Raw genomic sequence first — 15,825 nt, 5'->3', positions numbered from 1 at the left:
CTTCGTGTAATATTGTTTACTGTAGTGTGTGTTTTGTTTTATTCTGAAAAGCCATTATTTCTCAAAACTGACGACAGATGGATTTTTAAAAATAGGAAAATGATGTAGGAAAATTAACATTTCACTGAAAACTACTATTTTTCTTAAAAATTTTGGGTTCCAAGCTTCAAAATGAGAGATCATTTATTAAAATCCGTTCAGCCGTTTTGCCATAATTTCCATTACCAGTTCGAATTATATATATAGATATTATGGAACATAACAGTAAACATAATACACAATAACTATATAAATACTGTATATAAAATTAATTCATTTAATTTTTTTATTTATGGTCTTAGGTTTATTGCATCTATTTAATTATAGTTAGAATTAATTTACGTTTATTTTATTTTTAGTGCTGTAATTATTGTAATTGTTATAAATTTTATTGTAATATTATTATTGTGTATCACTGCTACCGAGTGTAGTGTTAATACACACACATGCACACACATGCATACATATACATATACATATACATATACATACATACATACATACATACATACATACATACATACATACATACATACATACATACATACATACATACATACATACAAAAAATCAGCTCGGTTACGGTGAACAAAAACATTTATTCTGTGATTAAGAAATTCGTTTCTTATACCATAACTGTAAGTAAAAATTTGTTTAAGCTAAGAAATAAGCTTCACGAATTTTATTCATGTCATGGACGTGAAAACCAAATCTTTAAGTGTCGGTTCCAATATCAAGGAAGGAAAGGAAACCCTGCAAACTAACTGATCGTAATGCTTCCAACATTTTGCTGATGTTGCAGCGAGCACATGGCTCTGAATCGTTTGATATTTTACATGTGTGGCAAAGTGCAGGGACAGAAACCTCAACAGTAGAACCCGACCACAAGTCGTGGCTTGGAAACGATCGCACACACAGATCACCTCCACTCCGTTTGCAGCAGAAGCCTCAGAAAGAAGCTCGCGCAGTTTGGTGCCACGATTTTGCGATCGGGCTCTACTTTCCTTCGAGAGCTGTAGGAAACCGCGCTATCGCTTGAACTACGGCGATGGTTCTCACTGTTAATGTGGTGAACATTCATCAAGACTATCACTTAAGACAAGACATTGGAAGTAGAAAGCTGTATGTATGTATTGATGTACTGATTTATTCACTTATGTCATATGTCGTTTATGTAAATCAGACATATCCAACTGATGGCTCAGATGTCTCTGCTTTCGAGTTCCTTGTGAGAGGAAGCATAGCTATAGGAGCAAATTAAGAGACGTAGTATTGGAGGGAAGGGATATGTTTAAATAGCGGAAACACAACATTGCCCTCCCTCAAGTGTTCTACTAGCTCTGCTCTTAGAGGGGAAACGCGGTCCGCCGTCACAGGTTGGTCAGTTGGAAATGACTGATGTAGAACGTAAAAAGTAAAGGTCCAAGAACCGAACCCTGTGGCAAACCTGCTCCCACGGAACGCCAGAAAGAAAAACGATCGCAGACCCGCACACATTGTTGGCGTACTCGAAGGTAGGAAGTAAACCACGAAACTCAATTTTCTGGTAGGTTAAGGGCTTGGAGCTTGCATATTAACAGTTCTATGTTAACCGAGTCGAAGGCTTTGCTGAAGTCAGGAAGTCTCAAAATGGCAAATTTTTGGTTACAGAATACTTCCGGTATGTCTTCTGCAACTTACAGTAATGCTGTATTCGTGTTGTGTCCATTTCTGATTCCTGTGATACTCCAAGTACATTGTATTCGTCCAAGAAGTCCGTCAATTTTTTTGTGAACAATGCGTTTCAATGCTTTTACAGAGTATGGAGAATACTTATAGGTCGATAATAGTTTGGATTTCATTTATTTATTATTATTATTATTATTATTATTATTATTATTATTATTATTATTATTATTATTATTATTATTAGAAAGGGGACTTACACAGGCTTTCTTCCATAGAGTCAGATACGTAGAGGTAATTTCTGAAGAGGGCGCCAGCATTCTGTTTCTATGACGTTTTAATGCTATCATGCAGGGTGGTGGATTAGTTCCAAAAATATCCGTCGGCACAAATATATAAAATTAGTGTGACACATCCAAAACCCCAAGGAAAAAGTAAATAAATAAGATTTCGAGTTTCTTATCGGAAACGAATCCGGTTGAAATGAAACACGTTACTTTATGGCTAAAACTCTTCTAATATTGATTTTGTAGTTAATATTGTTAAAATTTGATCGAGACATCTTATAAATTGTAATTATTAATTTATTGGTGAACATTGATTTATTTACTTTTGTTTTTATAAATATCTTTTGTCATTTTTATATGGGCTACATTTACCACATTCTATCATATATTAATAATACGAATTTGAATTTTGTGGCTTCTTTTTTAATCTGTTTAGAATACTCGGGTAAGATTCTCCTCAGAAGCAACTGCATCTTCTGCTGTTGCAAACTGTTATGAAATATGCATATTTTAAAGTACTGTTTTCATTTTCAGATCTCGAAGACCTGTACTTCCGGTACACCAACAATACTGTGTACGTCCTGGACACCGCGGACACCTGCGGGGTAAGTGTCAACGTTGCCACGATTTGGGGAATTTAGAGTTGAACTAGATTATAATAGGTAAATGGATCAACTTCTCTATTTTCCTAATTGCATACAATAGGTCTATCTGTTTCACTTACTACGTATTATTTTCTCAAATTATATCCTTTCTAACGAATTAAGATTTACAAGGCACCTACTTACTGTCCAAGATGCTTCAAAAACCGAAAATGGAAAGAATTACAGAGCGCAGCTTGAGGACATGAAAGACCCCAACTCAATGAATGAGACATATTTTCTGAAAGCATAATAATACGATAGAATTACTCAAGAAAATGCGGAATGAGGAAACTAGCAAAGGGAAATAAATGAGTTTATAGCATTTACGACCCAAAGAAGTGTAACGTCTTAAGCTGTAAATCTGTAGGTAGATATTTTTTCAAATATTTGTGAAATGAAAGACAAAAAATCAGCGTTAAATTCAACATATATGCTCTATAAGTTACTCTTCAGAATTTAAAGATGAACCTTTTGGTTTAAGATACTGAAATAAAGTATGAAAAATTAAGTACGCAAAACAAAATTGAATTTTATAAATTGTTTTTCAAGTATTGCATGTGAACTTTTGTTAATTTGAGGTGTTAATATGGTGAACAACGATTTAATTCTAATGAATACACAGCATAGCAAAGTAAACAGATCAAAGTTACTAGATGACAATGAAAAACAAAATTGGAAAATAAATATTACTTAGGAGAGAAATAGGAGATAAGTTCTTAATGGATATAAACAATGACTAGGCATAAAAAGTTTATTTCAAGGGCAGGAAGGGAGACATAAATGTGACGTTTGGATAATAAGAGGGAATAGAGTAGTAGGTATGAAATATAGGTGTAATAGAACGATCCTTAAGAAAGTGTGTATGTAGTAAGTGAGGCACTCAGAAGCAAAGTGATACAAGTGACATTTTTTTAAGCGAGATAAGTGTATATTCTAGATCTTCAAAGTCACTTCTGTTCAGAGAAAAAGTTATATAAATGCAGTTCCAGTGAATGCTGGTTCCTATTGGCCTAACTCTTGTATTTCAATGCTTACAGAGTTTTAACTGAGAGGCAAACTAATACAAGACGTGTTTACATAGTGTTATTGCATTTCTCCTGTTTATGACTAATTCATTTGCCATAATGGAGAGAAATAATACATTACAGCGCTGACTTCTCAAAACATCTTCGTGGAAGGCCTGCACACATTGAGCTGGAGCAACTATATAGTGATACAATAAGGATAACTTTTGCTAAGTGGAATAACTTGTAAGAGCTAAAGAAATTCATCCCACCCATACACCACTCTTTCTTTGATGACCTGAAGCATGAGGAGGGGCTTATAATAAGGACTGCAGGACGTGGAGTGGAAGAGGATATGGAATAGGAAGTTTAAGGAATACTCGTGGTAGAAGTCCTACAGATGCACTTCATGATAGAAACACAGATGTTGCAGCAGAGAGAGATGTGACTTATTCAGATGAGGCTTGTGACGTAATGGACAGCGACTAACAAGTAAACCTTCACCTGAGGTAAAAAACAATGAAAATGGAACTTATATTTTTGGAATCAGCATAATAAAATATGAATAATCCTCAAATTTCGTAACTCGACTGCAATTATCAAGTGCGATACACAGTTCAGAACACGAGGCTTCAAGCAGCAAGAAAACATACCTTGAACTAACGATTAATACGTAAGAAGGAAAACGATGATGTGGTCATCATGTTACCTAATGCATCGTATTCCAGAATCTGGTTTGTTTTTGTCCAGGAAAATATGTCGCACAACAGTGATAGCTAATGAAGAAATGTTGGAAACACAAATTATCAGTACACCACCCGCACTTTATAAAGGCTGATTTTGCACAGATCGTACGAGTACATATTCCTTGTACATTTCGAATACAGTACTCTGTAGTGTTTTGAAAACGTTGTCCACTTCTGGATCCCAATCCAGCTAACACCCAACCATACCCATGCGCCTGTAGGAATCGTGGAGAAAGGAACTGCTGATAAACGAGCGACTGTAGTTTCAGTACATTGTTGCGTTGTTGTAATGTATCAGATGAATCATCAAAATCTACATTATGAGAAATGTGTCGAATTATGTGCTTGTACATTCGAAAAAAGTACCTATCCAAAGGTTGCAACTCATAAGTCGTATTTGGTGGTATGATTTTCACTACTAGTTTTTCAAGACCATAGTCCCTTCTTTTAACAGTTGCTTAATTGTATTTTCGTCGCAGTGGATACCATACGAGTCCAACAGCAGAAGATTGCATGTTGCAGAATTAGGAAGGAACATTTCTCGCAAAAATTCTAATCCATATTTTTTGGTCATTTTTCCAGACGATGTCCATTTCACAACAAGGTTGTCACTCTGGAAAATGCGTTCCGTAAGTCTTTCACTTATACTTTTCGGTTCTTGGAGAATCAGTAGTAACTTTGGCATCAGTTTTCCAGCTTTAGAAACCACCGGCATTATAGTGTAGGAATGTGTAGTTGCCCCTTTGGATTGCACGACACCATACATTTACTGGTTCCTTGACGTTCTAATGTTCTGCCAAAAGGCATTTCCGTATGGAATCCACATTCGTCTGCATTAAACACATGATCATCATCGTACATGTACATAAGTGGTGTGCACTCACGTCTGAAGGTTTGGATTGATTGTTCAAGAGCTGTTTTGTCGCGTATCTGACGCTTTGTTACACCTATGATATAATTTTGCGCCTGACAATCTTATAATGCTTTTTAAAGCGATGCAACCAAGTAGGACTTGCGTTGAAGTATTTCTGTTCTATGCCTAATAAATCACGAGCTGTTGTCAGTGCAGTTCTTTTTGTCACTTTTTTTTTTACAATTTCATTTGACGACCGCCGCAGACAGAATTCCTCAAATGTTCTTCGGTGCACTTCTTCCATTTTATTCATAACATCGTTTTGTTGTCCAACAGCTTGCTTCATTTTGTAGAGTTGACTTTCGTGTGTTAACCACGTGAATTTATGCTTCATACTGCTCCATGACCTATGGTTAAACTTCTTTTTGTTTGTCGGTACACCTGGCAGAATCCAATATTCTATTACCTTACATTTTTCTTCAAAGTCAATGACTCGGGATGTTTTGGGAGGGGACGGAGCGTATTGAGAACCGGAACTTTGTGAAGTATTTGATTCCTCTTCTGACGTAGTATTTGTTTTCTCAGTCTCTCATTCTCGTACATGAGGCATGTCATTATCATTTCGTGGTTCATTTTCATCCGTGTCCAGAGTATGACTTTCTTCAACTGCTTCCGATTCATAACTCTTTAATAAATCATATATAATATATCATCAACAATTTCAAGTTCCTTCCGCGACATTTCACAGTCTGCCTCCTTATAACCCTCTTCTTTTAGTTTATCCAGAATTTTAATCACTATATTCACTGGGTTCATCTCCTTCAGCCCACTGCACATAACATTACACAAACTGCAAGGTACAACTCGCTGACAGCGCTTCTATAGCAGTACTGTCTTCGCTCTCGCGTCTAGCATTGCTACATGGTATAGTTGTTTGCAATCTAAGTAGCCCATGTCAACTTTATCTTGATTAGTCGCGATCTCTGGTGTTCATTGCGTTCGAGTTGTAAAATTTACGTTTTTTGCATTGGTTTTAATGCTTAATCGAATGGTAATAAAGGTAAGTCTTTATTTTTTACCCCACCTGAAGGTTTACTTGTAAGGCTGAATTTCATTGAAAATTAAAAATATTCTTAACCCACTTCTTTCGGTTATATAGACATATTTTTGTGCCATAATACGATAATAAGAAAGCTCAAATTCTGTAAATCTAATCTTTCAGGAAAACTTCCTGTAAAGCAGACCGTCTCAACGGTGTCGGGTGGAGTTCCCGGGTAGCTCAGTTGGCAGAGCGCTGGTACGTTCAACCAGAGATCCCGGGATCGATTCCCGGCCCCGGAACAATTTTTCCCTTGAAATTATTCAAGCTCAAATTCTGTTAAGACAGGAATGTCTCAGTGTTGTAAGCAATGTTCCTGTTTTTCTTTTAAATAATATACAAATACTGAAAACCCTTGCACTTATATTACTTCTCCACAAACATATTTTTTCGTGGTAAAGTAATACAAGTGACTTAAGGGGAGAGGATGGTAGTTTTTGGTGAAAAATGAGTAAATTTTCAAAAAAAAATTCTTTAAAACACTCTGTGATATGTGTGGAATGCATAGCATAACATTTTGTGGGTATTTATGCTCTTATCGGATGTTGAGTCGCCATTTTTAAACTTCCTGCCTTATGGATTTTTAATTCACACTCCCACTTCTATTGTTGTTTCCGGTAAATTAAATTTTAATCAGAAAATTGTTATTAAATTGTAATTGTTTATTTTACAAACGTAGGAACTAATATCAAAATTCTGTTACAGACAGTTTGTAGAACATGCTTTTGCAAATACATTGCAAAAAAAGTTCGAATCTATCTTTAAAAACGGTTTAGATATATCGGTTGTAGTACAATCCTACATTGGGTATAATTTTTTTTTTTTCAAATTTAGGCCCCCAAATATTATTTTTCAAAATATTTATATTTGGTTGAGTTCCTACAGCTATGAGCTCTCTACATACAAAAAATTAATATTTTACACCAGATAGGAAAAAGGTTTAAAAATACCATCCTCTCCCCTTTAGGACGCAATTTTACCTAAACTGTTTTAGAATAGATAATTTCTATTTAGAAGTTAAAAAAATATAGGTACCAACATATACAACTGCAAATTTACAGCAACATACTCCTGCAACAGTTTTTTTAATTTCTTTTTCAACTTCAAAGTCATTTGTCTCAAAACTTACTAAACTTCATTTGTATCACTTTGCTTCTGAGTGCCTCAAATATAATTGTGGCAACTTATACAAAATTGCGAGGTACTCAGTATACGCATGTATATAATTCAATATACAATATGCAATACCTACGTACAGGGTATGAACGAACGAACAGGAGCGCAAAGTGAAAAGACGCGTGCAAACGAACCGCCAAAAATTTCAGTCAAAAACGAAAAACATGTAGTTCGGAAGGAATGCGAATATGCAAGGCAAGGAAAAATATATTACCTAACCTCTCTTCTGCAGTTCAGTTACTAAGTGTCAACGATTTAGTGAATGTTCATATACCGCCTACAACCAACGAACGCTGTGCGTAATCAGACTGGTGACAGGATGAAATTCTTCCAATATTGATTTTGTAGTTAATATTGTTAAAATTTGTTCGAGACATCTTATAAATTGTGATTATTAATTTATTAGTGAACACTGATTTATTTACTTTCATTTTTATACATATCGTTTACCATTTTTATATACCGTTACCATATTCCATCATATATTACTAATACGAGTTTACAGGCGAAAAATAAAACGGATTGAAATTAAGAAAATGAATGTTGTCACGGCGAAAACTCCTGAAGAATAAATACTGTATATAACATCTAACAATCTGTAGTGATTTTATGCTCGACCATCCCGAAACGTAGTAATTATACACCTGGTAGCAGAACTTTAATGCATGTCATTAAAGTACACCTACTCATTAAAGGTCAGGTCTTTCAGCCAATGATGACTCAGGTTACAACTGTTCAGCCAATGAGAGGTCAGCTTTCTACCGTTATAAAACTGCAAGTATCGATTATTCTCGGATATGCAATCGAAAGAGAATTAGCGAAAAGTCACGGAGGCTGGAAATCCAATACTGTCGCAGAAGGTTATGTTCTTTTACTATAATAATTAGCGTTAATTGTAAATAATTTCAAATAATTTCAATTTGTCATCTCGTTTTTCAATGTCGAATTCAATAATCAAGGTTATAATATTATAATATTATAAATTTTAACGGGACTACGTCAAGGTCAATGACATTATTGTTCCTCGGAAAAAATCAATACTTTCGCGTCTGCGCACATCTCATAATTCACGACCTAGAACAAGGTCACTTCCGATCTTGTCAGTTACAAATAAAATGTATACATCTGAATACCGGCAATTTCAAGTTAGAAATATGGTCGAGCATAAAAAGTCGTATGAAACTCGCCTATAATGGTAATTAAGAAGCTCGTATGAAAATTATGAAACTCGCTTGCGCTCGTTTCATAAATATCCATACTCGATTCTTAATTACTATCATTATAGGCTCGTTGCATAATGTACTATTAATAGCTATTGACGAAACCCAAATATTAAGCCACACTTTGCACTTAGGCATGATTTGGCCCATTGTACCACCTATACATATGCGATGATTGTCCAAGTTCGACAGGTGGCCTGGGTAACATTCCTGAATCCGACGCTTACAGGTGGGTCATCCTGTCTCAGTCCCTGATTGAATAGGTTCCATTTCGCAGGCGAGTAGTCTTTTAAATCCTGGGGGCCCGGAGCCCAAAGTCCTTACATCAGCATCGGAAACCAGTATCACCTCCAAGACTTAACCCTCTCCCCCTAATTTTTACTATTGCACATGAGAAATATAGTAAGGGGGAGGTGTAGAGTGTTGGTAAAATTATAGAGGGAAACGGGAGTAAAATTCCCTCTACAACGCCTGCTTTGTGCACCAAAAATTACATCACGATTAGGCCGGGAATCGAATCTAGGCCGCCTGAATGGTAGACCAGTGGTCATAACACATGAGCCACAGATGTGTCTAATACCTGATTCACACGGGGATAGTTTATAGGAGTCAAGTGCTTGAAGCCTCTAAACTTGATATATTTGTGATCACACGGAGACATTAAATTTGAAACCATGTTCCACACGTAAGAAACGCGGGCTGAATGTTGTATGCTTGGAGGTACACTGTTTCTAAGTTTTCTTTTACCTTTTTGCGAAACACTTCTACATTAATGTTATTAACACCTTGTTATTTAAGTTTCGTAACAAGTTTCTGAAATAATTCTCTCTTCTTTAATTTTAATTGTTATTATTATTGAAGTATTTCTCGCTCTGTATATATTCCACGGAAGTTCGTACATCTCGTGCAATTCTAAAAATGTTACAATAAGGTGTTGGCCTATATATACGGTATATTTTTTTATTTATATATTATGACTTATGGAAAAGTACACAGGCTAGATGCCCATCAAAGCACCTTCTTCACACAAACATACAAGAACAATTTAACTCATAATTTATTATTGATAATGATTCACATGAGCAGCAGTTATAAAATAGATATATGCAACTCATTATCAATACAAATAAAAGAAATGAAAACATGAAAGAGCTGTAGCTTATAATCATTCAGTATTGACAAAAAATAATAAATTTTATAAATTGATAATGCAGTAAATTGTACCTAGAGCCAAAATAATAAAAAAGTTTTGATATTTTTTTTTTCGATCTAGAGATATTAAATATCAAATTCATTCTATCTATATTTGCAATTAGTTTGAGTACAGTGGAAGCTCTTAAGTTCGACAGAAATCAAGTTCGACATTCTATAGTTCGACTGCTTATGTAGGAGAATTAAACACTCCTCTAAACGGGCACTAAGAAATGGGCTTGCCATTTGAATGGGAATTGGTTCTGTGTCTTGTAGTGATACTTTTGTTAAAGGAAAACTGAATATGTTTTTGATAAGGACATCCATGTTTAATCACTGATTTTAAATTAATGAACTCTTCTTTTTCTATTTGAGAATTGTGCCGTTTGTGAGACGGAACTGTCGAAACCCACTGTGGTACTAGAACACATACACAAGTCTCGCGGCGGGCAGGAAATGCAAGTACAGTACTGTATTCGTTGATGGATAACCAATAGGAATTTGTATTCATTTCACCTGCCATACCCACTACCTTTATTGGACTGAACTTTCAATTCTGTTCAGTCGATCTTAGGAGAGTCCACTGTATTTCAGCGGAATCAGTATTATTTTTGTTCATAATTTTCTGAGAAATATCATCGATTAAGTCGTTCTTCTGTCATTGAACGTATGGAAACAAAAAATTCATCTCAATAATCTAAGTAGTTGGGATCTGGAATGGAAAATGTATTATGAATATCTTATAAATTTATAATATAGGAACCAAATGAATTTATTCTGTATCAACTCAATAGAATGAACGTTGTTTTTGCAACGAGGATTCCAAATTATTGTAGCACATTCCACTTGCTTCTAACCAAGTGTAGGGCTAACATAAAAACAGGTGGTTGCTTGAATAATTTCAAATTACAAATCCAAGTGATTTGTAAGCAGAATTAGTAATTGTTAAAATGTGGGGTTTGAAAGTTAAATTAATCTCAAATTCGATACGAAAATTAATTAGCTAATAATTAAAAAAAATCACACACTATCCACAATATCTGCTTCCAAGTTGCTAGAAGTTAGCATTTACACGAGGAAAGTGGTGGAGTTAAGTTTATCACGTGACGGGAAAGTGGACACAAAAGTTGACGAGTCGTCAACTCAAATTCTGCTTGACCGTCAAGTCACAACTTCACTGTCTCGGTTCTATCACACTGGGAAAATCTAATGAAAGTCGAGTTGCTTCAAGCACTTGACTCCTGTAAACTATCCCCGTGTGAATTGGCCTTAAGACACACTATAATGGCAGACTCGCCTCTTCTCTGGCGGTAGAACTTTGACTATGTCGGAGGCCCAAGACACGCCATGCGTGAGGAGGAGACTGTACCAGTAATACCACGCGCGAGCAGTAGGAATCATTGAACGGGCGGTCTTAAGAGCTCAGGGTAATGAGGGCCATTAACGAAACATTTAACACACAGTTATCCCAAATGGACCTCCGAGAGCTGAGGAGGACGTAACAAGAGGATAAGTACTTTGAAGAGCTGCTGCAATATTTACGGGCGGCCCAGCTTTGCTAATTTATTATACACACGCGTCTTGCATCTGCGGATTATTTAAAGCAGCAAACAAGTAGACCGTGTTACAACAGTGAGAACAGCAACTCGTCTGCAGGGTCAACCACAAGCCGCTTTTAATTACTTTCCCAACAAGAAACAAAAACAACACGCTTACATGCTTGCACTTTGTGTTAGGGATAACTGCAAAATAACGACAGAATTTCTATTACGATAATAAATACTAGAAAATTCCATTTAAGGTACCGCAAACGTAGGTTTTTTTTAGTCTACATATTTACCTATTGATCTAGCACTACCAAATCATACCAATGTTTTGGAGTGTGTGCCAATGATTCTATTTTTCGGTTAGAGATATTCCATTCTTGAAAATTCGCATCAATCTATCTTCTTCCACTACTGTTTCGTGGTTACATATCTTGTGTCACACTAGGGCAGGGATGTCAAGGTCAGACCACGTGAAAGACTCTACGTCATACATGGGCAGAATTTTCGGTTACGTAAGGCACTCGATTTGAAATAGTTTGTTTACTAGGTGAGCGGACTGCAGCGTGGGATGGGAAATATAAACTGCTGTGACCTGCTTCACCTTATCGTAATCGCTGAGGCGGTCAGTGGCGAATTATTAAGAAAGCGCTTGGTTAACGTGAGACTCTCGAAAACTTTTATTCAATTGGGCAAATTAATTCGGCAGCTTTCATCATAAACCTCTTTACTGTTTCTCCGTCGCTGAATTGATTTAAATCACAGGCGAGAAACTGCGTAACTAGCCAATAATATTCCATCACGTTGTCTACGTTTATTTTCTTGAATATTCTGGCGTTTATCAAGATTACTTAATAGATTTGCACGGTCTCGACCTAAAATAATTTCAGAAAATCATATTTCGCTTTCTACGCACATTTGATATTTTATTTTTTTATAAATTTATTTTCGAAATAATACGAACAAACAACATTTAATTCCTCGTACCTTTTAATGCAGCGTGTTTAAGGTATAATGTCATATTTAGTATACTATGCAAATGTTAAGATCATAAATTTTCTTCGGAATAGTACGAAAAATAACATTTAATTTGTCTTACCTTCTAATTCAGCATGTTCTTTATGACATAAGGATTAATGTCGTTGTATATTAAATTTATTAATGCCTAATAGGATTTTCGAGCATAACATACACTACATCGTATGTTCTCCCCTTCTAAGCAGCAAAAAAAAAAAAAAAAAAACTCTTCCATTTCTCATGAAATAATCGTTTTCTAACCCGTACACACTGCTTTGATAATGCCATTATGCCACCAATGATATTGCTTATGAAACTGATATAGAACCTGCTCACGCCTAGGAGCTGCGTGAGGGAGAAACGGGGTCTGTGAAGGTGATGTCACTCAGAGCGATAAGCTCTGTGAAGGTCAGTGAAGCATTATTTCTGAAGTGAGGCACGATGCCCATCCCTGCTCTACGTGCTCCCAAGCGCTCACGGGTTCCAATGAACCTATTCTGCAGGCAGTAGCAGTGAAAAAGAAGGGGTGAGCAAAATGACCTCTATTGGCCTACCACTGCAAGATGAATTAAACTGCTCTTCAGTGATAGATAATGTGTTACGCTCATACAAGAAAACAAGAAATTAAAGCAGCATCTACGTCTCTAATAAATGCAATTAATTATAAAATAGTAGGATATAACAAATAATACACATCTTCTCTATAACTTACAGTTTTACATAATGAGGCTTATAATTAGCCTAAATATTGTTACTAACTGTTACATAATCATGTACAAATATGAACATCACCACACTTCTATAAACAATTTAAATTCCTGACTTCTCGCGTAATTCAGAAGTCCTTTTTCTGATTTTTGCCAACCCGAGCCTTCTTATGTCCGGTGAAATGTTGTTTCCAGCAGCAAAATAATTTCTAATGGAAGACCTGAATTAGCTAACATTCCAAGTCCATTGAAGTAAATTTTTCAGGACCGCAAAGAAACTATATAGGCTTGTATTATGAGTAGGGACGACACTTTGTCCCAGTTCGCCAGGAGGTTCTCTAGTACTGGAGTATAGCGTACTTGTGTTTCTAGTTGATAGGAGCAGTCCAGCGACAGCACGCAACTGTTTGGTGGTATAGATCGGCGGAACAAAAATGCAACGTTTCTACAGGTTGCCACTGTCGTATAATATGTATGCACGTAGCATATGCCTTGGTTAGTTACATCTTTACAATATTACTTACACATATTTACAACAACGACGAGTTAGTCAAATTACACACAAGTATTTGCAATCGAGTTACGTACATAATTCTGATACAAACTGTAGTCCGTTACATTATACTGTATAACAATGTGCATTTTTAAGTGTGAAAAAGAGAAATTCCTTCTGTTCTTACAAAAAAATATGCTTGTACTGCGAGAAAGTTCGCTGAACATAGGTGCATCTCAAAAAGATTAACAATAGTTGCACTGTTTACTTTTTCTAGTATTTCTGATGCCAAGAAAAATTTCATTGGTTCATTGGAAAACATCACTCCTATAACGTGAACTACTTATCGGCCCGCAGCATCCGATGTTTAATCTATTGATACAAATATTTTGTCACTACTATAGCTGTTCGAATGGGTTCAGAGTTTTTTCATATGCAGATTATAAATAGGTTGTACGCATTGATGTTATACTAGGAGTTTTCTAGACGTATATTTTTCCATAAACCGCTGAAAATGTGGATTACTGAGCTTGTGTATTGGACTATTCGCCGATATCATCATCGCGCACAAATCATTATAAAACTCAAGTTTGTAAACGAGCAGATGAGAGAAATAACGGCAAACGTTCACTATGCTTTTTCGTTTCACAATGCTTTTGCATATCTTTACGAACCTTTAGTTCTGTGTTCCACACTTCACAGCTTATAATATCTCCCTCCACACTAATATACTCACTTCCAATCGCAGTTGCAATTGCATTCAGTTTAGAGCTCTTGTCTGACTACATTGTATTATGTTTACACTACTGCACACAGAGTCACGATCACAACCACCTTGCCATTAAGTGACAACGGCACCAGTAGTGCTGTAGGAACTGTAGGTAAGCCACTACAATGAAAAACAAGCAGGCAGCGGCAGAGAGCAGCTTAGGTTCGAATCGTAAACAAATCAAACGTACGTACGTTCGTTCTCCGGTGCAGCACACACAGGTTGCCCTTTCCTGTCACAGTGCAGTACCTTCGAACCCATGGCCTCCGTGACGTCAATATAGGCAAGCAACAACCAACCTAAAATCCGTCCACCCTGGGACAAAGTGTCGTCCCTGATTATTAGTAATGAAATAAATATTTGTATGATCCAAAAACACAGGCTTAGAGTCGGACTTGGGATATTTTTTTACAGAATGACAGCCTATGTAAAACACAATTTGTTAGGTAAAAAATCGAATTAATTAAATTTTGGACTTGGAATGTTTGTCAATAGAGGTGTTCAATTGTAATTGAGGAGCGTTTTTGCAAAAGTCGATAGATGCAGAATTTTTCGAAAGTGAGTTACATATGGATATCGTATATTTTCTACGTCCGGAATCGATCTATGAAATCAGATTTGCCAAAACTTGATTCATACCGTATGTAGAGACTACCAAACCTTCCAGTTTTTTTTAAAAAAACGCGATAGATCCTGTCACTTAGTGTAATTTCTGTAAAATCTTGATTTCTGCATCTATCGACTTTTGCAAAAACGCTCCTCAATTGTGTTCGTATATTTTCTGGGTTTGATGGGTAAGGATCACAAAACAAACTTGGGCTGGAGCAGGTAAACGTCTTTAATAGTCTATGGAACTCTTCCCAGAGATTTTTAAAAATATTCCAGTATTTTATACTGTTATACTGAAGACGTTGAAATTATAAAAATTGTGCAGTGAGATCTGTGACATCCACAATGAAATCTTCATCTGAAAGATTTTAACAATAACTGTCGACACAAATTAATTGATTCTTTCCTTGCATTCTCAAATTAAAAACGTTCAGATGCTCTAATATATCCTTGAGAAAGTTACGTTCCTCGATCTGTGTAGAGTCAACTAGTCCATACCGCAAAAGTAATAAACAATAGCCGGCCCGGATGGCTCAAGCGGTAGGGGCACGGCATGTCCCTATCGCTTGGTCCGAAGGGTTGTGGGTTCGAGTCCCGCCTCGGGCATGGGTGTTGTGTTTGTATTAGTATAAGGAAAACGAATGAAAAACGAAAACAGAAAAGAAAAATAAAGAACTAAAAAAAAAAAAAAAAAAGTCCTGGACTGTCTCTATTTTTCTATTATGAATTCTGATAAATATTCACGCAATTCAAAATACCTGG

General features: G+C 36.0%; 1 protein-coding gene across 1 annotated transcript in view; it reads left to right on the top strand.

Moving 5' to 3' along the window:
• The window catches only part of LOC138709319 (uncharacterized), a 388,624-nt gene that overhangs the window by 271,326 nt on the left and 101,473 nt on the right, over window positions 1–15,825 (top strand). Inside the window, exon 2 of the mRNA XM_069840001.1 lies at window positions 2,526–2,596. Within this exon, the coding sequence (XP_069696102.1) occupies window positions 2,526–2,596 (71 nt within the window). The remainder of the gene's footprint in view (window positions 1–2,525; window positions 2,597–15,825) is intronic.

This window comes from Periplaneta americana, chromosome 1, assembly GCF_040183065.1.
Source record: "Periplaneta americana isolate PAMFEO1 chromosome 1, P.americana_PAMFEO1_priV1, whole genome shotgun sequence".
NCBI lineage: Eukaryota > Metazoa > Arthropoda > Insecta > Blattodea > Blattidae > Periplaneta > Periplaneta americana.
The sequence above is the reverse complement of the archived record's forward strand: the minus strand, read 5'-3'. Positions and strand labels throughout refer to the sequence as shown.